The following is a 26430-nucleotide window of genomic DNA, read 5'->3' on the forward strand; positions in this document are numbered from 1 at the left end:
AAGTAACAGTCTGCAAAGCCTTTTGTTTTCCTTTCTATCAAGCCAGAATTGTGCAATCTGTACGTTCTGGCAAATTCCCTCGGGGAGCAGCGATGGCCCACATGGTTTTTGATCATTTCTGATTTTCCTGAACGGCACCACGTGTGTGGCTTGAACAAATGCTATGCTAACAAATGAGATTAGGCAATTGGGCTTGGGCCCGCCTTGGTTCAAGGTCACTTTTCCACGTTCAGAAAACCAATTGCATGCCAAGAGCAAAAAAGCTGAAACATTTGCCATATCACTTGGATTATATCTTGGAGAGAAACACATTCACAACATCTTTGTGAACGGGGACTTCCTCCAAGAGTCGTAATCTTTCCTCAGGCCTCCGATACGGCCCATGATGAGGACGGTTTGCACGCCAGCTTCGGTCAGACACGAGCTCGCCACTCTCTCCCCGCCACTGACCTACGGAGCGTCATTAGGTCGGCCCGTTGCAATATTCCCGCCGTGTTGTCAAAAAGTCTCCAACACAAACAGACGCATCCAGATGACGGCCCGTGTTTAAAAAGCAGCGTGGATTCAAAAGAACAGAAGCCCAAACCGTTCAGCAAGCAGACACTTTGTCACGTAACATCCACCCACGTGGATATCGCAACTTTATTGAGCAATAAAAAATATACACAAGGAAAATATCCCTTTCATTTTCCCCCATAGTGTTGTTCATTCTTGTGCGAATCTCATCCTCAAAGTAGTTCCACGCCAAGGAGCCAGGATCAAAAAACAAAAAACAAGTTCTCTGTTCGGATCCTTGAGTTGATTCCAAAAGGTTTTCAGTCTGGTTCGGTGGAGCAAAGTTAAGTGTTCACATTGAGTTGAGCCTCGGCGTAGATTTGCGCCAGTCTCTGAAACTGAGGCCCCCAGCCGTCCAGGTCTTGACAGTCATCCTCGGAGCGCTCTCCAGTCCCGGGAGAGTCCAAAGGACTGACGGAGCCCGTGGGCGAACCGTGGCCCTCGTAGGCGTATGTCTGCAGCGAGTCGTAAGGTGGTCCGCTGGTGTCCACGTTGGCCTCCACCAGTCTCTGCTTGATAAACTCGTGGACGTCCACCTCGTCCAGGTGCAGCGAGGGGCTCCGCTGGCTTCGGGGTCCGTTGGCGTCACCGCACAGCCGCCTGGCTTCGGGGCGCACATCCCGCCGGAACTTGAGCTCCTCGGCGGCGGCCGGGTTGCGGAGGGCGATGATGTCAAAGGCCTCGGTGTCTTCCTCGCCGCCGCCCTCGTCGTCGTAAGTGACCACGTTCTCACGGATGTCCTCCTCCGAGATGATGAGCGGCTCCTTTTTGCTGCGCTTCAGCGTCACAAACAGAACCACGATGGCTGCGGGACGCAAGATGAAAAAAAAAATCAACAACAACGAACCTCCAGCCTGAGGGATTGACCCAAGTCATGATGGACGAGCGGCAAGGTCGGCATTCCAAAGAAGGCACGGCCGTACATTGGCATCTTACATTTTTATACGTCTGTGTTCTCGATGTTGTTGTTTTTCCCTGGGGATCATTGACAGCGTCCCCGTAAATAAATGTGAGTTGCGTGTTCAATTAAGTGGATACGACGATCCCGTTAAGGCGCAGCTGCTGTGTGGTTCATGCTAATGCCAGCGTGAAGTGTGCATTCATTCACAACACAAACGGCGTGGCTCGTAAACACACGCTGATTTTGTTTTATGTGCATATTCATCCGATTCTTCAAATGGGACAATAAAAATCAGCCGAGCGTGTCGGCGTCGTAAATCATTAACGCGTTTTGGATGACGGCGAAGACACTTCCAACGCGGCTTCCGCTAGGACGTGTCACAAGGGTAGGACGTTTTGGGTCAGTGGTGGAGGCGGGCAGGAGCAAAGCAGCAGAGTTCTTATTTTGAAATACAAGTTCTCTGCGGGGTTCTCGTTAATTGTGTTCCTTCTGATGTCTGACGCGTCAACGCCATGGTGGGCTCAAATAAATGCCGTTTTTTTACAGTAGCGCCGGCCGCATCTAAAAGAGACTTGATTTTGCTCCATTAGCGCACACACCGATCCGGCTCGTCACAATCAAAAGCCGGCTCTGAAAATAGATTCCTTTTTGACAAAGTGACAGATAAGGGGTGTCTGGACAGCGTTTTAAAAACACATTTCATTCTCCAAGATGACGACACTGTTGCGGAGTGAAGGCAAGATAAGCCGCCGCTTCTCAAACAAAAGGGGCCAGACGTTTTAAGTTAGGATCGTTTGGTTTTGGTTTTTTGACTGCGTGGCCGATACAATGAATATATGTGTGTGGATTATTTCTAATTTGTCAATTTGGTTTTGATTTGTTATTTTATGAAGCAACATGTCTGCTATCATGTTGAGCTATAAGTTTTTGTTTGACTGCGTATTGTTTGTATTCATTCTCGTTGCTATTGTACAAAATGGCCTTCATCTTGAGCAACTCTGAAGAGGAGCATTTCAACAATCCGTGATTGAGTATCTGATTGACCTTTTTGTCTCAATGTGGAATATTTCTATACCTTATGTGCTCAGCGGTGGTCATCACGGAAACAAATTGAGAACGGAGCGCTGTCATCAATAACACGACATGAAGTGGATCAGACAAGGCCACCGTGGCGCACTCCAAGCGTCACGTGGACGCCAGTTTGCTCGGAACGGCCTTTGCAAAGTCGTGAGCGATGCTTCAGTCCGTCTGTCCGTCTCCTTTGTCCTCCACTCACGTCGTCCTTCACAAGCTCCTCCATGTCTCCTCCTGCCCCCAGGCCTCTTTCTTTCTTGCCAGCCTCATTCTGAACCCCCCCGTGTCCTTCCACGACTTCCCTCTCACAAGTTGCAACCTTCTTCTTCGACGATACGCTCACAATAGACGCCGTCCCCCCAAAACCAGACGAAGCCACGGCTCATAGCTAGCAACACAAAGCGGCGATGTCGCTCACGTGTATCGCGAGAATCAAAAATCTTCCGGTAACGATTCAATCCAGACAAGTAGTCAGACGACAAGGTGTGCTCAACTCACCCAGCAGGATGACGATGCACAGCAAGATGGCGACGAGCGCTCCGGTGCTGAGGCCCGCCGAGGACAGAAAGGCTTCGCCTTGGCACATGCGGATCTTGCCGTGGCGCTGGCACGGGCACACGTGTAGCGTCAGCGTGCTGGTGCCGCTCAAGGACGGCTCGCCGCTGTCCCACACCACCACCGGCAGCTCGTACATCTCCTGCGTCAGGTGGTTGAAGCGCCGCCGCCGGGCCACGATGCTTGCCGTGCTGTCTGCCGCATGGAAACCAGCAAAATGCCATGGCTCAACTTACAACTTGCCCAACACAAGTAAGTAAATCATGATAAGAAGTTAAACATAAATCAATAAATCAAAAAATAAATAGGGCCGCTCGGTGGCACATTTGTGACTACAGAAAAACCATTAAAAAAAAAGATATACAAATAGTGGCGGCTCAGTGGGGCACTGGTTGGCATGTCCGCCTCACAGATGGATGGATAAATAAATAAATAAATTTCTTCAGATGGAAACCAGGCGCAGAATATACAATGATAACAGAAAGGGCCCCAAAGTTGAACCCTGTGGAACACCAATCAACCGTAGATCAACCGTAGAGCAGAGTGGGACTCAGAGCAAATAAGGCAAACAAGGCACCCTGCCTGCCTGCCTGCCTCCAGCGCGCTACCACTACTGCCCAGCTGGTGTTGCAAATCAGCCAACAGAACACTCCGTAGCAAGTACTGCAGTCAGGTCCAACAAGAAAAAGGCATACATAGCCCTAAAAGATGACGATTATTTCTTGAATACAGGACCTTTGATCTTGTAAATGCTCAGTCGAGCTGCTTAATGAACAAAGCAGACCTTACGTAGCCTGCGGGCGCTCTCCGCTTTAAATGTCGAGAGGTCCAATTGGAGTGTAAATGCTTGTCTATGCGTTTGGCTGTCGCCCAATCCGAGGTGTGCCAGCGGGCGTAAATGGAAAATAATCTGGATGGATGCACATTGCTGCGAGAGCGGCCCCCCTCGCCAAACCTCTGTGAATAATTGCTCTGATGGACAGCGGGAACGACAATACGCACTTCAAGCTTTATTAAGTCGGACTCGACGTATCAGCGAATCAGCACGCAGGCGGGTTGGCGACTTGGCGGTCAGGTGGAGAGGGAAAAGGGCGAGCGGCCGTGTTAGAGCGCGTTTGACAAATTACTTGAATGAATTCAGCCATTGTTTTTTTTTAAATCTATGCTCCATCAGTCAATGAAAGCTCACGGACAGAACTGGCTGTTTCTTTGGCATCCCGGTGGCGACGAACTAAGTGGTCCCTTTCGTCCTCAGCCTCTCCTCTGCAAACACTTGTGTGCATCTTCTCACAGAGCACAAATCAGGCGGCACAGATCAACGAGAAGTCGGGAGGAGGCGCAGGTGGGTGGGCGAGAGCTGCGTGCCTGTTGATTAACGCTGCGGCGTGACGGCCATCTGTGGTGCTAGGACGTCTTCCGTGTAGGTGTGTGTGTGTGCGAGACACAGGTAATCAGCCAGGAGGCAGAGTGTGTTCTTCAGAGCGACTGGAAACCTCGTTAATGCTTTTCAGCGGGTCTGCATTGCACTTGGCTTCCCGCAGAGCGCATGGAATCACAACGACGGCATCATCATTACGACCGCATATGCGCCGTCCGCACGTGTCCAATTAGCAGCTCCACAACACACCGTCTTTGCCGCCTAAGTGAAGACGCCATGAGAGCCAAAAGCGGACCTGACAAAAGATCATAGCACTGCCTCCCAAAAGACATGTAAAAAACACGGACGCCTGTTTACGAGCCAGAAAACGACGCAGAAAAGCAGATCATCGTCTCACTTAGACTCCAACAGTCTGGTAAAACAAGAAGCAATTTGTAGAATGCGCATTGGTAGTTTTATTGAGTCTTCCACTAAAAATGCAAAACATTGAAATATGACAAATGGCAATTAAAATAGGTTCTGGGCAAAAATTCATCCCGTGAATATTGGTCATTTAAAGTGAGAATATTTGTCAATGGCAGGGTGGGGGGCAAAAATAATTTTTGTCGTGTGGTTTGGCGGCGTCATCAAGGCGTCATCATTGACGGGGACGGGTCACGCCGTTCGAGAAAATTCTGACATTTCCCCCAAATGGGACTAGAACAGCGTGTTCGTGTTTGAGCGGCACGCCAGGCTCGGCAAAGTATGAAAAAAACTACAGGAAAAAGCTGTGAAAGCAGCTACCACGGGTTGAGGTGTGCGAGCGAGCGAGCGAGCGGCCGGAGAAGAATGAAAAATGAAGTCCCACGACACGTTTGCCTGGGAGAGAGAGCGCTCACTGAAGTGGACTGAGCACTTTTTTCCCTTCCAGGACGTGCTGAAGCGGACATTAAAGCGCCGCAGGAACACGACGGCCTCCGCTGTGGGGTGTGTGTGGGGGGGTCGCTTTCGTCGGGAGGATAAAAATATCACATTGGCTCGGCAGAGACTAATCACGTAACAGCTCTGTCCTTTTACAAAGATGCCGTTAAGCAAATGCCTTATTCGGACAGCGGCAGCATTCAGCACCAAGTTTTTCTGCACAACTCCAAACTTCAAAAGACATGGACTTTTCAATCTGAAAATAGCACTCCATTATTTGATCAAAACAAAGTGATCATAGATAAGAATTCTGAGAACATTATACTGCTCCTTCAGTGTGTGTGTGTGCAGTATAATACAGTCAAATTCTTTTCAGAGAGGATAAAGAATATATGCCTGTGAGCATGATCTTGTCTGCTAACATGTCGCTGCACTATTTGTACTCAAATATCGGTTGCATAATGGAATATTGATTTAAGAAAATCCCCAAACAATTTTTTTCACTGTACTTAAAACAAAGTAAGAATTCCGTTTTCTTTTGTACTTATTTCAGAGACTATCTCACATGTACTTAAGTAGAGTTGAGGTCCATTTAAATAAAATCTGTACTTTTGCCATCTCTGCTAGTTAGTCAGCAAGCGCTTAGCTTTAATGGCGCACCATTTGCCGGCAGCGTTTGACCCGAGCTTGTAGACGTTTTGTCAGTGCAGCGCGGCGTTGGCATTTAAGAGAGCCGTCACTAATGGCTCCTCTTAAAAGTCAACTTTGCTAAAGTGACTGAAATCAAGCGGAGGGAGAAAGCATGGCAGCCTCTGTGGCTACCTTCCTCACTATTGGCTAGGACTTTTTCACCCAATGGTGTGTTGGACGTCGCCATTCCAATGTTACCAAAAATGTTTCTGTCCGCCTTAACCTGTCCTACAATAATGGCCGCTGGAAGATGTCAAAAGCAAAGATCTACACGCAAGCAAATTTGCAGCAGCGTTCTGAACCTTCCTTCCTCGGTTTATCTGGTCGCCACTCGAATTGATTTCGCCCTGTCGGTCCGCACACGCGAGCGAAAACTCAAACACCTCATCGGAGTCTCACCCAGCAGAAAGGAGGTCATGAGAGATTTAGCGGTGTGAATGACTGTGAGGGATATTTCTCTGCGGCACTACAAGAGAGCTGCTTCTTTTTTATTTATTTCTTTATTTCTTTATTTTGTATTAAGGCCCGCCACTGAGCAGCCGCATAAAAGAGAACGGCGAGGAAGCCGCTCGCGGTGTGAGAGGAGCTTACTTTCATGACAAGACGGCGGTCGTGGACGGCACGGTGCGGCTCGGGCCCACGCGGCAGAGGACTTCTAATCCTCGTGGGCCAAGCACTTTAACGCCGTGCGGATGAAAACTGCTTGCGAGCGGGCTCCGCTGGAGCTGAAGCAGCTTAACGCCGTGAACGCAGCTGCAGTTTGACATTTTTGGACAAACTCGACTGGCATGACTAAAGCCACAGAACACAGACTGTTTCACGTCACCACCACGTCGTTTGTCGCGCACTTGAGCAACTTGACATGAGGTTGCCACTTGTAAGCAGCAGCATCTTTGTGGCTTTCAGGTTGAGGACAAACAAGTACGGCCGGGCGATACATTTATTATCCGGCCCTTCCAATCTGACGCATCTTTTGATTTGATTTACCTTTGGCTGAATTGCAAAGTCACAGCAGCTATTTCTGTCTGGCTTTTACCTGGCACGGTACGTCCGCGGAGGACGGTGCCATGACCTTCAGCTAAGCGTACAGAGACTTTTGTCTTTGTGTCCTCGTGAGCAACATCGCTGCGGGGTGCTGAGCCGTATCAAATTATTTCAGATCGTGTCGTCTGTGGCAGACCGAGCAAATGGCACTCAAGTACACAGTAGCAATTGAAGGATTCAATTCATCAAAAATGCTCTGGACTGAAGGTAGGTGAACTAGAACAACTTCAAAATGTCAACAAAATCGAATGTAAATCAGGAAAAAGGAGTGAAACAATTCCATTTTTTTGAAAATCTGTCTTGAAATTGAGAACATGATCCAAAACGCTAGCCCCAAAGAGGTCTTGAGTGTGCGTGAGACGTCTGATCACCGCAGTCCCACCTAAAGTGAGGTGTTGGGCAGGAAGGGTTGTCATGGCAACACCTTCCGTCTGCACCACACAAATGTCGACGCTCGGGGGAGAGTAGCACAGCGAGAGCGCCTCTAATCCATTTGACAAGCGCATGCGAGCACCCACCCCGGCCGGCAAATACGAAAAAATATCTTTACATTTTCCTTTCAACTTGATGTCATTTTAGGAACATTTGCTGTGCAGCTCCCAAAAGTCAAAATGGAAGAACTATTGTAAAAACAGACAACATTGCTGATATGAGAAATATTTTAGACTATGAGAATAGTTTTCAATTAGAGACCATTAGCTTAGCTTTTGCTTCTCTGTCTTTCTCGCCGTCCTTTCACGAGAACAATACTCGGAGGCAAAATGGTGACCGCACATATCTTTCATTCAACTCTCATTTGTCATTCCAAAGTCACAGGCGCAAGTAACAACTTGATTTTGATTCAATGGCAGACGCGGCCTCCAGATGTCAAGCCCACATCAGATAGCCGCCGATCCCGAGGCAGGCCGGCATAAGAAATGCAAACATAAGCGGCGGTGTGGCTCAGTTACCTTCGTTGTCCTTCAGGGTGAAGTTGGGATTCACCGGCATCTGGCTGGCCAGAGCGAAGGAGAAGCGCTGTCCGTTGGCAAAGTCGTCCTTGTCCACGGCGCCGATCGTCTGGATCACCTGACACCGGACAAGCTCGTTAGCTGGGTAGAAGCCGGGAACGGTCGCGAGGACTAACTTGAGTTCCTTTTAATTGGCGACAACCGGTGGCAGCCGCCTCGGGACAGAAACAAGCCGCCGGCTGAGTTTTTTTCCTTAAGTCAGAGATCAGTTTGCTTCCTCTCAGATTCATCTTTGCAAATCTCCCGTCCAATTCAGAGTTCTACCATATGTGATTGAAGGACAGACATGGCAAACAAACTCGATCTTGAGGGTGGCTTTAGTGGTTAGTTTGGCCTCTGTTCATCATTGAGTTTTTTTCCCAGGTTGAACGGCAGGTTGCGAAAAATTGATAGCGACTATCTTCTTAATGAACCAGCAAGAAGGTTCCACGTTGCGTGACGGCAAACACACAAAGCGGCGTCTGCTTTCTTGAACGAGTGCAGCCCAGCTTTTGTCATTGCTCGAACTTAATCTGCAGAAAAGCCGCCGCTGCGTCTTTTAGCGCAAACTATAATTCAAACTTCTCCTCAACTAGCTTCAAATAATTAGAAATGAGGTTTTCTTTTTTTAGTCTTTCTGTTCCGGCAGCGAGTCGGCCTCTTAGCCATTTTCGTGTGACTGATTGCTCTCTATCTCCATAAAAGGAGACACACACACACAAAAAAAGTGCTTAATTCAAATGACTCAAGCGGCAGTTAGAGCAAATTGGAAGGAGCTTCAATTGCCAGAATTTGTGTCATTTGTTTGTCCCATTTTCATTGGCAATTGAAAAACAAACAAGGAGATCATTATTAGTTTCATCGCCTTTTTATCCCCCCCCAACTCAGAATTTAATTTTATGATGAGATCAAAAATATCAAATTGAAATACTTGCCACAAGACAGCTTGATTTCAACATATTGACCCAAAAAATGAAATAAAAATGGAGTCGCCTCGGCTGAAGACGAACGGCGCCACCCACCTGCCCAGCCCTGGTGCCCTCGCAGACGACGACCTCCTCGTCGGCGGCGGCCACGTGCGGTGCATTGTCGTTGACGTCCAGAACCTGCACGGTGACCGGGATGGAACTGAGGAGCCCGGGATTGTCTGCCACAAAAAGCCAGGCAAGAAAGTTCAAGCTGCGCCATTGTTAGCATTGTGCGCTAACATCCTTGGTGCTAAACAATGGCCGCCTTGAGGTAGACAAGTCACGATCGCTCAGCTAAAGTGAAAATGGACGGAATGGGAATCAAACCTCCCTCAGTGGCTTTGTCGTTCCTGGAGCCGTTTAGCAAAAGGTGATGGCGGGCACGCTTATAGACTCGAGAAACGTCAAATAATTACAAATTGAATTACCTGCGCCTTCGGTTATCCCGTAAACTGTGTCTGACTTGCCATGGTGCCTTAGCTTTGATATTTTTTGGAATGTCACACCTGCCTCCTGTCATGATCAGAATCTTCAACGTGAGGGACAAAGTGAAGAAAATGTTTCTTAACATCGTTTTCCTGGTGTGCTGATTGCGGCGCGAGTTTCTTTTCTTTGACCAAGGTCGTCGGTGCCGGTGCTGCTGTTGCATTTAGCACATGATTACATTGGCGCTTGTGGGCTTGCACCTGAGGCTTCTTTGACACATTTTCACTCACAGACGGGCATCCTCCACTTGGGCGCTGGGCCGCATGCAAATGAGTGACGGCGCAGATAATGAAACATTAGCATGCGCTACCTGTGTTGCTTGGCAGGGGACTTGCCTAATTGTGATTACAAGTTATCTGATAGCTAAAGTTAGCGGGGGCCTGCTTTCGTTTAATTAATTGTTACTGTATGAAAGGACATTGGACAATTGGGACTAATTAGATTTTGCTAGTCAATTATCAGGAGGAGTGCGCCTTATCTCATGAATGCACTCTAATCAATGTGTAAATGATGCGCCTCATCCTCAGGAAAGGCAATTGTAAATTTCCCGCTTCATATTGTCCATATTTACCCACTTTGGTGATTGCATCAACATGGCAGAAGAGTGCGCGAGCGGCGTGTTACCCGCCGGGTACCTACCGACCTCCGAGGCCATTACGGTGATGTTGTGCCAGGCCGTGTCCTCTCGATCCAGCAGCTGCGTAGTCCTGATGGTACCACTGATCTCGTCAATGCGAAAGTAGATTGGCTCCGCCTCCTTTTTGTCCACGTAATACCTGAACACATCCATGGGTCAGCGACGGAGCTCGTCGGAACTCTGCCGTCTCGTTCGAGTCGGTCGATTTGAGAAAGAGGAAAAGGGCAGCTTTGATGCCGCATATCACCTTTCACACCCTTTGACAGGATGCCGAAACAATTGTAGGGTAGCCCGGCTCAAAGTGCTGAGCGAGTCACAGTGGCGTGTACTGATAAGGAGACGGAGACAGCTCACTTCCACAAGACCAAAAGCGAAGCGAGACAGGATCACTTGCCAAATAGCTCAGATCCTCTTCTTCTGTTCACACTTGATACATGATCAGGATGTCCAATTTTGGCCTGAGCCAGACAGGCACCAAAACTAGGATGTAACCGTGCAATGGGTAGAAGTCTTTTCAAAGAGGGCATAACAGTGCAATGGGTAGAAGTCTTTTCAAAGACTCTCCCCGCCCCCAACTCTGTCATGACATTGAAGACAGCCATGTTTCCTTTCAGACAGCCACGTTTGACACCGCCAGGCACGTTTGACACCGCCTACCAAGCCAGAAAATTGCCAAGTGGCCTCGAGCCCGCCATACTTTCGTAGACAACAGCAATACCAGGGGGAAATTTGAAAAGGGACTTTAGATGCTCAAGATCACATTTGGAATCCTTGGGTGGAGCTTGCCAGAGTGCCCCTAGTTAATAGGTGGGCAGAGAAAGGTCACTTTCGGGAGGCCTTCAAAAAAGATAGAAGCAATAGACTATTTGGAAGGTGGCAAATGAAAGTTGACTTGGTGCCAGACAACAACAGCCAAAGTCTGCCGAAGCCACACACAGAATGGCAGCGGGGGTGGCGGCGGCGGCGGCACGTCATCTCATTAGCGCCTTGACATTACAGCTGGATGCTGCGGGCGCAACGCATGCACCAGTGTCACAAAAGCAGATACCTGTGCGCAGCCAAACCTCGGATTAGTCCGCCCGCCGCCTCGGGGCCGCTATCTGTCTCTTCCATTTGCGCCGCCTCACAAACCCGAGTTTAGAGCGCATACAAATGTGCTAAGCAGTTGTATCGCCCGCGGTTCCTTCCACCGGGAAACAAAGAAATCATTCACGGAAATATTCACAAGAGTCCGGAACTCTAGGTCTTTCGTGGCTGCTGTGGACCAGAGATTCAGGTCGATCGTTCAGAGATTGGCATGGCCGACTTGAAGTGAATGAGAAACTGCATTAGAATTAGGAAGAAGGATACCCGGGGTTAGGGTTATGACGGGGAACTAGTCTGGTGCGAGATTTTAATTTTTTTTAATTTTCTACTCTATATTGGAAGTAATGGGAAACTAGTCACGATAAGGACTCGAGTCTCACCTGACGGGGCTGTTCCTGCTGTCGGGGTCCCGGGCCGTAACGGCGCCCACCTCGGTGCCGGCGGGCGAGTTCTCGTACACGTCCATGATATAATAATCCAAAGAGAAAACGGGCGCTTCGTCCACATCCCCGACGGTGATTTTGAGCATGGCCATGTCTTTGAAGGAGCCCAGGTAGGAAAAGCGAGGATCCGTGTGCGTGTTGGTTCCCTCAATGTGGAGCGTGTACGTCTTCTTCCTCTCGTAGTTTAATGGCTGCCGGGGCGAGAGTGAAGCTTGAAATGCGCTCAGTGGATTGGGGAACAAAATCCAAAGAAAGACATTTACCTTTCTGAGGGTGATAATTCCCTCTTTGGTGTCCTTGTCAGTGCCGATGGAAAACATGTTGGCCCCCTCCGAGTTGATGATGCTGTACTTAGTGTCGGCGTTGACGCCCAGGTCGTCGTCGTTGGCTTTGATCTTGCCCACTGGCTTCCCGACCTGAGCCGACTCCGGGACGTACTGCTGATAATTTTCTGCGGATGGAGTTTGGACGTGACAACGGGGTCTCCTTGTCGGAGCAACTCGGGACGAGTACGTACTTTGCGGGAACTTTGGCGGGTTGTCGTTGACGTCGGTCAGCGTGACGTTGACCACGGTGGATCCGGAGAGGCCGCCGACTTGGCCCGCCATGTCTTTGGCTTGGATGACCACGATGTAATGTTCTCGTGCTTCCCGGTCCATGTTGGCTAAGGCGGTCCTGATGGTCCCTAAGACAAATCAAAACTAGATGGTCGCATCCTGCTCGCAAATCAATGTAAGAAATAACCATCTGTCACTTTTCAATTGCTGGAATTGAAATTCACCTATTTATTTATTTATTTTGTGGTCCTGATTCTGTTGCACTCTGTACAATAAAGTCTTGGTGGAATTTCAAAGTTGCTAGTCACCGTTTTAGCGAGCGCCTTCATACTTTCTTTCTTCAGTAATTAGTATTGATGCACAAGGAAGATCAACAGAGGTAAATGAAATACAGTCAGCCGCCTTCATTCTTCCTCGGAAAGGCTTTTTGCCTCCTGTTTCGTGACATTTGATGATTGTTCAGCCTTGAATGCAGGACTCCCCCCCCCCCCTTTTTTTATTTTTATCGTTTTTCCCGTGGCTCACATTTAAAACTACACTAATGCACACGTGTTGGAAAAAGAAGGTCTTCCAAGCGGAACCAAGAGAGAAAGTGCAAAAAGCGGACGCTGCCTTGATTCAGCAGATGCAATAAGTGCACTTGACGTGCTCTGTTTGAGGCTTTTTGTGGCGAGAGCCTTAATTCATCTGCAGCAAGTGTAATAACGGCCTCCTCACACTGGCGTCTCAAATCGGCAAACTGGAACGGTGGCTGTTGACGTTTGCATTGGCTCCAGGACATCAATGTTAAAACCATGTCAGTCACACTTTTAGGATACTTTTGTTTTTCACGTTATTCCTTTTGTGATCTTCATATTGTCCATTGACTCAATTCCAAAATGATGATTTTTGTAACAAATGCCTTCTAATGTGAGATTTTCTTCTATTGTGCATTTGTTTGACTCATTCAGGACAAAAATGTCAACATCCGCTCAATTCTGACATCCTTTTGAGTGTCTGCCTGGTCATTTTTCATCGTAATGGAGGATGTATTGTGTGTTTCATGTCTCTTAAGAGCATGTCATTTTCCGCATTATGGTCTTCAAAAAGAACAGCTATTACCTGAGCTCAAAGGACCCTAATTGCCTTGCTCTCTGTCTCTCTCTGCGCCTCTTTATTTATTCCACTCCTCACAACATTATCATAACAGTGCGGCCGTGCACTCCAGAAGTCTAATTAACTGCATGCAGAGTGACCCGTGAGCTCATGGCTTACGCTGCGTCACCGGCCGGGCGGATCTCGACCAATGAAAGAAACCCACGCAGCCATTTTTTGGCATTACCTCCTTAAACGGCACTCACAACCTTTCTTGCCTCCAAAGTACAAAACCAAACATTCAATTAGACCAGTGGTTCTTAACTCGGGTTTGATCGAACCCCAGGGGCTCAGTCGGTCTCAGGGGTTCGGCAGAGCCTCCACTGCGAAGGTCCGAACACACCTGATTTATCGTGTCGATTTGTGATGAAGCATATCTGAACTGGTCTCGCAAAGGCAACAGCAGAAGTCAGTGTTGTGGGTTCATGCATCGTGTCGGCTTTGTTCTTTGAACAAAGTGATGTTCATGCATGGCTCATTTTGTGCATCAGTAAAAAAAAAAAAACATCTGTCTTGAATTTGAATTTTTTTTTTTTTTTCACTCACAAGGGGTACTTCCAACAAGGTTAAATTAGACCAAGGAGCATAATGAAAAAGTTCCAAACGCTAAAACGCAGTTGGATCTCAACACATTGGAGAATGGAAATGCCAAGAAACAGCATGGCCTCCCATTAATTATTAGCTAACAGCGTTGGAAGTCTATTTGTAGTGAACTGCGGTTTTATGAAAACAGCAGCAAATGCCGTCAAGAAATGGACATTGATTCTGCCAGCCATTGCTTTTGCTGAACAAAAAGCTTTTCACTTTGAAAGCGGAATTGTGCCACAATGTTTTCACAGAGGATGGAAACAAGGTAACGTGAGCTTTGAACTCACTGATGCCGCCCACAAAGTCTCTGCCGAGTGCCGTGGGTTCATTTAGAAAATAATTGAGAAGGAGTCGACTCGCTTGAATCGGGGCCAATTTGACGTGGTGAGGTGGTTAGCCTCTTAGCCAACCTCCCTGCTCTATTAACGCTGATACCATCACGCCATCCACCTCTTTGTCTGGCTGCAAACTTCTAAAGCAGGACAATCTCCCGGGTGAACAAAAAGGATTAGAGGAGATTACCCAAGCGCCCTTCAATCTCCGTCTTTGGGAATCCCGGCCCGTCCAATTCCACGTTATCCGCGGGTGTTGTGCCCTGGCGGCTAAAGCAAGATGGCAATCAAAGTTCTTTTTTAGCTTTCCCCGAACCAAGGCTCGCATGGTTTGACATCCTTAAAAAAAAAAGTTGGATGATTGATGGTACGACAGCTCGATGCTTGAGGCAAAGTGTGGCGGCCTCCATCTGTGTCAGATCCTTCAGTAAACTTGTGCGCCGGCAAATCCCAGATCAGCAGAGAAATTAGCCTATTTAGGAGGCGGGAGGCCTCGGGGAAGGGGGGGGGGCGGTTTTTCCGACAACAGAAGATGAGCTTCTGCCGTGAGGAAGCGCACATGTCGGTGACCGGCAGTTCCGGACGGATGTGATTGTGTTTATTGATCATTGTGCAAGTTGCCTTGCGTTCTGGGTTGTAACTTGGAATGAAGACCGAGTCAGACTTCATGGCTTGAAACCGCAATCGTGCCGAGCAAACAAAGCACTTCCTTAAGGCAAATTAGCAAAGAGGATACTAGCTTATTAGCATGAACAACAATAGCTGCTCCATATGGTGGGCAATTGCTCTAAAATTCAATTTTGACAAAACAAAATGACACAGAATGTCTGACATGGCAAGAAACAAAACTATGCAAAGCATCTGCGACACTTTTTCAACTTTAATGAACGTCACAACGAGGCAAGAACATCTTTGTGACTTGGCTACATTCAAAAACACGTGGCCTAAATGAAGACGTATCATGTGACAACGGAGTCGCCCCAATGAGAATGCGAGTATTTTGGCGAGATGAACCAAGTCTGGCTCAATATTGGGTGGAATCATTTTCAATGCCGGCTTCGAGCCACCACAGCACCAAAGTAGGTCGTCTTTTCAACTGGAGCCTTTGGATGATGTGGCTTCTGATTTGCCTTCAACCGAGTGCTGTCCTGACTTGCTTAAAAGTGATGATTTGCTATGACTTTTGGAATTTGGGAAGGCTGAAGCCTGAAACTTTTTTACGTAAAGTTGGATCAACAAGCAGGCGGGACATGCTGCTGTCCATCAAATTTCAAAGAGGACCAAGGCGAGGAACGGGATGCCATGAAGAGGTCGCGTTAGCCGCACTAAGACTCAAGATGAGAACAAAGTGGCACGCAAGCTCCACTTCCTCCTCCGCATCTTCTTGTGTACTTCCATGCGTGCTAATTTGAGGGATGAGGGTGGATGGCCAGTGGCGAAAACAACAGGCTATTTGTGTGTGTGTGTGTGTGAGTGCGCAATGTGCAGCTGGCCTTCCATCGCGTGCCCAGTCTCTCGCACGCCCCCAGCGAGAATTACGGTGCGGACTGGTTGCTGAGTCAGCGCATGCAAAGGAGTCATGGATCTGGACGGCTGTGCATGAGAGGTGAGCTCCCGAGAAAAGCGCCGCTTGTTTCCCAATAGTTTGCCTTTGTCTGCCCTGCCTTTTTGCCTTTTTAACAGTGGGCAGACATGACAAAGAGGCAGCTCGGTGACGATGCCTTTTTTCACATCCCACCAGTCGGCCACTTAAGGACGCCATTTACATTTAATCGCTTTTCTGCGGCACAAAAACATATTTTCGGGCTCCTGCTGCGACACTTTTCGCCACTTAAAAAGAAAAAAAAAATACATCTGCCTCTCAAGCTGGAACAGGTTCTTTTTTTTAAAAATTATATTTATTATTGTGGTGCTCGGTGTAGCACTGCAGCCGAGGTCTCATCCTGAGCTTCTTTCTAACGCCGCTGGTGACAAGTCATAGTTTCCTTGCTGGCTTCAATTTTGTACTTTTATTGGCTATTTCTTTTTCTGAGGACGCAGAACCTTTTCTCCCTCCATTTGAGGACACTCAAATGCTCACACTGTAATTAACTGTTTACGAGTATACCGTAATTTTCGGACTATAAGTCACACTAGCCATAAAATGCACAATAAAGTGAAAAAAAAACATATATAAGTCGCACCGGAGTATAAGTCGCACTTTTGGGGCAAATTTATTTGTCAAAATCCAACACCAAAAACAGACATGAACCAGCAAAAACAGGCTAAACGATACGGTATGCTAACGTGACATATACACAAACGAGGAGCTGAGAACGGGCCTGACGTAACATTCAGAGTTATTCAAGTAAGTATTACATAAATAACACGTTTATCAAACCATCTGTCACTCCAATTCATTCATTTCACTACTTCGCGGATTTTTGAATTTTGAAAATTTGTGAAAAGAATCTCATATAAGTCGCTCCTGAGTATAAATCGCCCCCCAACCCAACTATGACAAAAACCGCGACTTATAGTCCGAAAATTACGGTATCTACTTTGGTCTGAGCACATTTGTACTGTTGAGCTAGCGTACCTGTTTTGGGGTCCACGGAGAAATATGGCTGTCCTTGGAGGATGCTGTAGACGATGCGGGCGCTGTTTCCGTACGTGGGGTCATCCGCGTCGGTGGCCGTCACCTGCAGCACCGACGTGCCTAAATAAATGAATAAATAAATAAATAAAATGGACTCTTGTAACACTATGTGTCCTATTTGTAATCTTGTAATGCCAAGACCAGATTTTTTTTTTTGTCCATCAATGATTCCCAACAAACAGGTTGTTTCCCGGCCAGAGTCATTTTTGCCCGCTTTAATTGAGCTAAGCGCTCAAAGCGTGACGTAGTCGAGCAGCCATTAGCACGTGAGCTCACCCCGGAAGACGTGAGACGCCTCTATGTCTGCATCTTCTGAAAGGCATTGGAGACGCACGATTAAAAGCAGCTACTTTCATGGAGATTAGCATTGGCTGGGGACGGGGAGACGCAGCTAATTACCTCCCCCTTCACGCCCCTTGATTTCCTCCCTTGTGTCATCAGCGGCCTGCCACCGCTTCGGTTAGCATAGCAAGCATGACGCCACCGACAGTCAAGGGGAATCCAACGGGATGGGGGGAAGCAAACTAACAGGTCACAAGCTGGATCGCTCGATGTAAAGCAAATGCACACGAGAGGTCTCGAGCACATGGGGTGGAAGTGGTTTCTGTTTATTACAACGTTCCTCGGTGCCTCAACCGCAACGCCAAAATGTTCTTGTCGGGTGTCTGTTTTAATAGTTAAGTGACTTCATGCCACTGGCAGAAGGATATTGCACAACGCAAGTCTTGAATCGTTCTTGTAAAGAGAAAAAGCGAGAGTCAAGGACGGAGCAGGTTACCAACAGAGAAATGAGATTTTGCTCCTGGACGCCCAACACGACGAATCCCATATTGATGTTGGCGTTGCAATTTGTTGCAGGATGTTGACAAACGCATTTCACACCAAAAAAAAAAAGCCATTGCAGCATTTTTGCTGCGAGTTCACACGGGAGCCGCTGTCGCCTTGTCTGCATGAATACACACGAGAACGCGCTGCCACGTATCGACTGTATATTAAGAGGACGCCTGCGGCTTTGTTGATGTTTGCATAATTAATAGACATTCGGTCGGCGTGGCTTCATTTCTACACTGCCACTTGGAGCAGGAAGATACACGCTGGCCACAACATTAGGTACACTTACGTGTTTGAATACACTGAAAATGGTGTGCCTCAAGGTTGCGTTCTAAGCCACCACATTTACAGAATGTTCCATTTCCTGGCATCCTCAGAGAACATAACGAAAAAGTATGGCTGTCATCATAAAGACACCCGGCAAGGACTTTGATGTACTTCAACAGAATTGTCATCATTTTTTTTTTTTTTATTATGCCTGCATTGTGAACACAAAAACTTGCAATGCAATGTGTGATCTGCACGGACAGAAGGAAGATTTAAAGACACAGAATAACAAGAAATAAAAGGTAAAGTCTAGAGGAGGCCTTCGCAGCATGCCATCGACGCACAAATTTTTTATTTAAAAACAAAACAGACTGCGTCAATTTTACCACCTTCATTCTCAAATTCCTTCTCAAAGCCCTTAAGAAACACATTTCTGTGTATTTTGAGGCTGCTTTGCAGGGATAGTGGCAAGCGCACCTTCTAAAAATTCGTACAACGTGCGGCGCCATTCGCTGCAAGGCGATGAAGCCACTGGACCGAGAAGAGGACCTCTTTTGTTGGCTGCCACGAAAGAACAAAAGGAGAATAAAAAATAGATGCGCTTGCCACACCAGGCATGCAAGGTGGGGGCAAGCTTTTCTTGGACCACCTCGCTTTGTTAGAGTGCTTTCCAAAGGTCTTCCCATTTGGGAGGCCCGAAGAGTGGCCGGCCAATTACGTCCCGCGACGGGTTTCAGCTCTCAAACTGAGTGCAAGCATCAACAACCACATACGGGCTAATGATTTGAATCGTACCCAGACTCATTGGAAGTTGACACATTTTCAGATTTGGGACTTGCTTGACTTGAGACCTGCCTGGAGGCAGACTTGAAGTCCCTGAATTGCAGAGGTGGCAAATTCAGGTCCAGAAAGTCCAAAATCGAGTAACGGCTTCACCTTGCGACTTGTTTGAAACTACTATTTCGACTTGCGCAACAATCTATTGTCTTTTGACTTACCCACATCGGACATTTCGGGCACGGTGGCGGCGAAGGGTCCGTCGGGAAACTGCGGCGCGTTGTCGTTGATGTCCTGGACTTTGATGATGAATTCCGACTTTGGTTCCAGCGCCTCCTCAGTGTGGCGGTCCAGGGCCTGCGCGTGTAGCACATAGTGCGACTTCTTCTCCCGGTCGAGGCTCCTGGTGGCGTGGATATCTCCCGTCACCTCGTTGATCAGGAAGATGGTGCCCGCACCCTCGCCGCTCAGAATGTAGCGCACCGTCCCGTCGCCTTTGTCCGAGTTGGAGTGAAGCTGCAAGGGGATACAAGGCCAATGTGATAGAGCAGCCAGGATGCATGCCACCTTGCTAGCACACAAGTCTCAACTTCAAATTTGAGGATGAGAAGTGTTTTGATGGTTCTGAGTCTCCAGATTACAAGTCAAGCCTCCAATGGCTCATTGGAGCTCATTCACTTACTGCTCCTACCGTCAATTTTCTCCTCAAATCCGACCTTGGCGTTTCTTACAGATGATGCTGTTATTGACTGAATTGCTTTTAGCCAAGAACAACCACCAGGATTCAAGTTTGTTTTTACTGACATCAGATTGGACACAAACTCAATTGATGCTGAAATTGCACAAAAGGGTTGATCTCCGTTTTGGAACAACAGCTTGCCCATTGTCCTTATATGGGCAATGCGAGGAAATGTACTTATTAAAGTGAGCAGCAGCTGTCACGGGGCTTACAACTGACAAGTAGATAGATTTGGGAAGACAGGTGTGAAAAATTTGCTGTTTAAAAAGGCCACATGGACTTCTCTTCCTCAAGTACACGTTTGCGAGCAACGTTTTAGATTGTCAGGCGAATGTGGCCGTTTTCTCTTCAAAGTGAAATAGAGAGGCTTCAAGTGCTTCTTTTGTACTATGTGAGAAACTTCCTGATTTTTGGGTGTTATTAACACACCTGGTAACTGATTTTAATGCAAAAAAGAAATGATTTAAATGAGCCAGTGTGAAGCCGCATTAGTTGCGTGGGTCCCTTTGCTTTATTGTTTTTACGGCATCAACTCAGCGGCACCCCGCAGCGCCTTTCCGACGAATAATTCTGCTGACGTCGAGCTGAGACGACACACCGCTCTGTACTCGACTGTCTCTCGTGCACACAGACGATCCTCGGGGGGGTCGTGTCAGGGGGCTTTCTTGAAAAGTTGTGCTCTAATTGATACCAAGAGGATGAACGCATTTACTCCCTAAACTGTCTGGAATTGGGGCGGGCCGCAAAAGGCCCATGGGCCGTTCTTTAATCTGGCCCGCCAAGAATTGGCATGATTAAGAGTCCTTTGACCACTTTTTAATAAAATGTCTTCAATATTTAACAAACAGTCCATTTTTTAATGTTTTGAGGCTTTTTGGCAGTTTAGTTGAATTCATGGGGCTAAATGGATTATAAATTAAAAAACAAAAAATGATTCGATGATTATTTCTTTTGAAAACAAATAAAGATTTTGACACTTGAACTTTTTACTCATGTATGTGACTTTTCAAACATGGTGCATTTCTCTTCCTGGTGGGGCTTTTGGCTCCTCTCCACGCACCTCCGTCTCATCCCTAACGAGCTTCCCGCGAGTCTTTGGAGGCCCCGGAAAATAAACATTGGTGCGGCCCTCGTAAATTATTCATGGGCTGGAGATCAAACTTGAGGCTTCCTCACTCTTTGAAAGGCACTTAGAGGCGGAAAGAGGGGAAGGCAAGCGAAAAACAGCAAGATGGTGTGACGGAGGGCCAGATGAGAGCCTAATTACCACTTTGGCTGCCGGCTCGGCTCAGCGTGGAGGTGCAAACCAGGCGGTGCCTCCAAGGCCTGCGCACCCTGGTCATGTCCAAGCAAGTGGAAAATAAAGGGACTACACGATGATGTTAGTTGCCTAAGGCTAGCTGGGTCAACGAGCGGTGCCTTGTGGTTGTGCTAGCTGGCTAACGTTACAGTAGCTATGCTATGTATCCTCGCTGTCATTTCTTGGGCTGTCATATTTGTTGGCTAATGTTGACTGCTGAACTTCCTCTTTTTGACTTAAAGGTTGTAAGCTTGACTTTCTTTTCAAATTGGGAATACGGGCCCACTGATGAGAGTCCCCCCAATCAGAGTTATTTAACAAGTAAGGAACATTAGCACTAATCATTCGCATTAGTCATTACAGCTAGTCATTAGCGCCAGTCATCATGAGCAGTGGTGCGCTGCGTTCTCACAATTCCCCAAAAGCGCACTTATGAGTCTGACCTCACTGTGCTTGTTTACGTCCTTAATCACAGTTGAAAGCAAAATGGACCGGCGGCTAACTTTCTGCCGCATTCTTTTAAATCCCGCCGATCATTCGCCCGCGCGGGGAGCCTGACACGTGGGTGATTAATTTTGCTCATGCGGAAAATTTTACTCATGTCCAACGGAATGTTAACTAGCTTTCAATGGGGATATAAAGTGATTGCAGAGAAACAGGAGGAAATAAAAAAAGGGAACAATTTGAGCCAATAGAACAGGATCTATTGGAATTAAGACGGAACGATGACTTTAGATCGGATTTGGCCACTATAACATCACTTTGCATATTTGCTCAGATACCACTGCGACCACCGTCGGTTTTACGGTGGCCTCAAAATGACGACGACGACGAGAGCAAATCCTCCAGCTCGCTTGGCTGCGACCTTGACTTATCCGACTTCCTTCGCTTCAAACTCGCCATGCTGCCAAACACCCGGCCGGACGCTTGTCGTCATCTGCGCTTCTGATCGATGCCATATGTCTCATCCACGTGCGCGGTAGATCTACTCTGCGCCGGCCAGCGTTATTTCCTCTCGTAAAGCGGCATCATCGCCAGCGCCGCGGTCGCAAAAAGGGATAAGGAGGCCATAAAAATGGCCTATCCGGGCTTACGACTCAAAGTCGACTCAACAAACTGGATTGCTGGACAACAACATATGATTGGGTAGAATTGCAAAGCACTTGGTTGAAAAGTGACAATTTAAGAGGCGTCATTTCAGAACCATCATTCAAGGAACGCAACCACAAGGCTCACACTTGGATTTTGTGGATCATTTTGATACCAAAGACAATGATGATTCACAGACGAGTCAAATGACCGCAGTTAGAGCGCCACTTTTATGATGTCGGATTTTTTTTGATTTTTTTGCCTGGCTGGTGTCGCCATGGAGGTGCATACAGGCTATATATACTGCTGTACGGATTGCCAAATACTTTGGAAATATCCGATTTTGCCGTCAAAAGCACATTTTCCTTGTTGCTCGGATGTCGGCGTGTTTATTAATAGTAAAGAATAGGGTGGGGCGAGCTTTTACGGATGGGTGTGATGGCTTCATATTTTCAATCCGTGGCTTCACTTTTGGTTTATTTCAGCTCTTCCACTTCGCCCAAGAAGATTTAATTACTTTCTTTCCACGTCGATTGTCCAATCGCCGCCTCTCCATCGTCTCGCCGGCGTCTCGGTGGCTGGCTCGCAATTGATTCGCCGTCCTCACGCTAAGCCCGGCCACAAACGAGCGTCTGTCCGAGGGTCACCGAGAGGACGGACGAGCGCGAACGATCGACGCGCTCGGCCCGCATAGTCGGATTTGATGAGTCATCGTGTTGCCATAATGAGGTTGTTACATACTCGGTTGTGTTCCTATCGCCACCAGACAGAAGGAAACGACGGCAAGCCTTTAGTATTCTAAATACTTTCTCAGTTCTGAGTCTTCTGCACTGGATACAGTGCAAAAGCAATTTTGGCACATTAGAGGAACATTAATGACCTCTGTTAGAGGTGTATACAATACTTGATAAGATAAGAGATTCCTTTAATCATCCCATGGCATATTTACACAAAGAGTGGAGCAACACATGCAGACAGGTTAAATACTATGCGTGCGTTTACACGGGGAGGCAAAAAGTGCGTGCACAACTTTGAAGATGTTGGCTGCACGTTATTACCGTTGCTCAGCGGGCCGTCAACAGGAAGCAAAGTGAAGCGGCCATTCTGTCAAGAACATTTTTAATCCGCACGAGGCGTCCCTTAATCCCCACTGACACCTTTCGGGGAGGCCGGACGCATTTGGGGAATGACAGCTCCGTCACCGAGCCAGCGTGTTTGGGTGTCGGGTGGATGAACCACGCTGGCAGAAGTTTCTCCAAAAACACACATTGGAACTGGCAAAAACTCGTTTGAGCAAGTCAAATGCTCGCAATACTAAATCTGCCTGCTAAAATGAATCATCGGGGCAGAAGAAGAACATACAGAGTTATGCCTGGATTTGATTTTGTCTTGTTGGGATTGAAATTTTCTTTCAGTGTTGCTAAAGTAACTAAAGTCCCGCTGGGTGAGGTGCGTCGCCCTCCGTCTTGTCTCGTGTTCCTTGCCGAGGAGGTGACTGCTATGTTTTATTCATATGTCTTCAAATGCGTTGCCCTGTGACAGAATCAGGCAACTGTCACATCGCGGCGTGTGCAAGGGGGGCAACGCAGCACAACACAAGAAGAAGAAGAAAAAAAAAAGTACTTGTGTTTTGGCTGCGCATATGGAAACGTCAGGAGGAAGAGGAGGGGAGGGGAGGGGAGGGGGAGGAGGATGCCCTTGTTCCTTGTCGCAAATCTCAGCTGGGCGCTGGTGGCAGCCCATCTTCTTCAACCTTCTCCGCAACAACAAAGTGACTCGAGAGGACTTGATGCGTTTTGCGAGAAGAAAGAGAATTTCAAATCAGTGTTTAGAGGCTGGATGTGTTGATGAGTAAATTCCCATTTCCACTTTGAGGCTACAAGAAATGTCATTCTATTAACATTTTTCCGCTAACTGACTAAAGTCAAGCGGTGCCATTCGTCGGCCCAAAATTTGCCAATCATTCACGCCCACTGAAATGCGTATTCGACTTGGAAACAGAATTATTCTCCTTTTTGGACGGAGGTGACTCAAGCCGTGATCTCTGCAAACAAAGGGGAAAACGGAGCTTTCAAAACAAACAGCAGAAAGCTTGGCTTTGTAGCCAAAGCAATCTTTAGCTTAATTGAGGGTCCTCCTACCCCGCAGGCCACTCAAGCGGCGGCTCACATCGTTAGCTTTTGATTTCCTCTCTGTTTTATTTGCGCTCACCATCTGGAGGCCTCGTCTATATCAACACGCATGTCGAATTGATTCCTTAATAAGAATTGTGCTCAAAGTGGCTCAATCGTTTTTTTTTCGACCTCACTTGAGCGGCGCATGTGAAGCCCACTGGCAAATTAAATTTTGGGTTATCCTTTTGCTAGCCCGCCGAGCTAACGTCGGTTAAATAACATAAATAGGGTCGTTTACTATCGGAAGGAACAGTGTGGTGAACAAGCTCGGCAGTCTTCCGCAATGTTTTTTTTTTTTTTGGTGGTGCTCCGTCAACTCTCGGGAGTGTGATTGCAGAGTGTTTTGGGAAACCGCAGCTTGGACCGCAGAGTGAGTTGCAGAGCCAGCTTGTCGAGGCTCGCGGCATGTTAAAAAAACAAGACCAAAAAAAGTCACAGTGGCCAGCGCTGACTCAGCAACAGCACAACTCCAAACCTTGCAAGCCTTACATCAAAGCTGAGATGAATATGTCGCGTTTGTCCTCATTTTTGGAACATTGGTCAGCAATCTTGTGAGTCGCGTTTCCTTTTTTTCAGCAATTAGTTGAACACGGGCGGACGCAGGCGGCTGGACTGATTGGCCAAAATGTCAATTTGATGTCCTCTTTTTTTTATGGCTGTATCCACTGTGGACTTTTATACGGCTCATAAGTGCACTGGCAAAGCATATGTGGACAAATGTGAATCGACCTGCGTCATGTTTTAGATGTTTCATTTTGTTTTTGGACCATTCACAATGACCTGGCAGTTATTTTGGCTGCAAAAGCACCAGGACAATTTGACTCGATGTTGATTAGTGTATTAAATTGGCTTGCGGCGTACCTGAATTTTGTCTGCGCTTCCCATTCTGTTAGCAAAAAACAGGCTTTGAGCTTCCCTCGCGGCTTTCCCCGGCTGGCAAGGATGCTCGGCATCCGTCGATTCAATCAACAGACTTTTGAGGCGCAAAGTGATAGTTGCAGTTGTTGCCAAGCACATGGTGCCGCTTTTCTTTCTTCCCCGCTTTGAAAGCGGGCTGGAATACAGACATATGTGCAGTGGCTGTGCTGTCTCTCTGGCTCTGGCGGCGCAGTTGAGGGGATTAGCCTGTGCCTGAGCGCCTCCAATAATGATCAGCGCAGTGGAGAAACACATTTTCACATTTGGGTGAAGATAAGGGCGAGCAATCTGCAAAGCATGAGGACTTAAGCGACTCCCCGTGGCTCGCCAGCCCGAGTCAGGAGCCGCCGCCACGAGTGTCTTTCTAGCACAGCCACGGACAACTTGGAAATGACATTCCGAGCAATGTCGATTTCCTCTGCCGCTGTGTTTTGTTTGCCAGCGAGAGCGCAAATATGACTTTGTTTCCCACGGAGAGCGCAGGTTCTAATCACGTGGAAGGGCTACTTTGCCGAGCGCGACCTTCATTAATCACGCGGAATAAAACATGGCCGAGGCTATTCTGTCGCTCGTTCTAACGACAAGCTCGACAAACACAAAAGCGGAGCCGCATTTCCACATCACAGAATGAGGAGAAGAATACGGAATATGCTGACAAGCTACCCGAGCACAGCGTGCGGGCCACTTCCACAAAAACAAAAGACGTCAGCGAATCGCAAGTCTTCTGGCCCTGGAAATAAATCTGCCGAAACAACTCACAAGGCACTCTGAGCTGTTAGTGCAGGATGTACGTGTCGTGATTGACAATTCCTGCATGATGGCGACAACTGGCTCATAGACAGAGAAATGCCTTGTTAGTTAGTGTAGCCTTGTTAGCAATTCAAACAGACCGAGAAGGGATTCAATCTTTCAGGCTTACCTTTCCGACGTACTGCTCTTCTGTCCCCATGTGTTCTTCCAAAACAAAGAATTGGTTCCAGATCCAACCCCGTTTGGGCCTGTGGTGCACCTCCGTCTCCCCGTTGGCCAGTTTGCTCTGATTCCGGGCCAGCGCCCTGGTGGGCGGGTGGTGGCTGGCCCCGTGGGCCCTCTGGATGAAGCAGAGGCAGACCACCAGGACGGGGTAGAGCCCACCCGTGCCGCCGTCTATCCTCATGGCGGCGGCGTCTCCAAAGATTAGCCCGGCGCTCCCAGAGCCAAATTTCCGCGCGGCCGCCACCGCTGCTCAACGCTCCCAAGGCAAAACTTTAAATCCCAACAAGGAGAAGAGCGGTCCTAGTAAATCCAGGAGAGGGCATGGTCCAAAAAGTAGAAGTACTTTTTACATTATGGAATTTCCCAGATGACGTCAACGACGGCGTAGGTTAATCCCAGATGGCA

The 26430-nt window shown here is 47.8% G+C and overlaps 1 protein-coding gene across 1 annotated transcript; it reads right to left on the reverse strand.

Annotated features, from left to right (window-relative positions):
- Positions 1-615: 615 nt before the first annotated feature.
- Positions 616-26206, reverse strand: LOC147041434 (cadherin-18). The gene is made up of 11 exons (XM_085939777.1): positions 25970-26206; positions 19052-19346; positions 16896-17015; positions 12224-12391; positions 11970-12157; positions 11644-11897; positions 10180-10316; positions 9109-9233; positions 8048-8165; positions 3029-3280; positions 616-1360 (listed from the first exon to the last, which is right to left on the reverse strand). The coding sequence occupies exons 1-11, from the start codon at positions 26204-26206 to the stop codon at positions 840-842; spliced, it is 2415 nt and encodes an 804-aa protein (XP_085795903.1). The 3' UTR covers positions 616-839.
- Between the last annotated feature and the right edge of the window lie 224 nt (positions 26207-26430).

The sequence above is a fragment of the Syngnathus leptorhynchus genome, chromosome 19 (assembly GCF_054491065.1).
Source record: "Syngnathus leptorhynchus isolate UIUO chromosome 19, UIUO_Slep, whole genome shotgun sequence".
Classification (NCBI taxonomy): domain Eukaryota; kingdom Metazoa; phylum Chordata; class Actinopteri; order Syngnathiformes; family Syngnathidae; genus Syngnathus; species Syngnathus leptorhynchus.

What these genes read in the sequence shown, in the direction of transcription:
- LOC147041434 (XM_085939777.1), bottom strand. Translation starts at nt 26,206, where the DNA reads ATGAGGATAGACGGCGGCACGGGTGGGCTCTACCCCGTCCTGGTGGTC. An exon ending in AAGAGCAGTACGTCGGAAAG is followed by an intron (nt 19,347 to 25,969) that starts GTAAGCCTGAAA and finishes ATCCCCTTGCAG; the next exon opens with CTTCACTCCAACTCGGACAA. An exon ending in CCCGCCAAAGTTCCCGCAAA is followed by an intron (nt 12,158 to 12,223) that starts GTACGTACTCGT and finishes CTCCATCCGCAG; the next exon opens with AAAATTATCAGCAGTACGTC.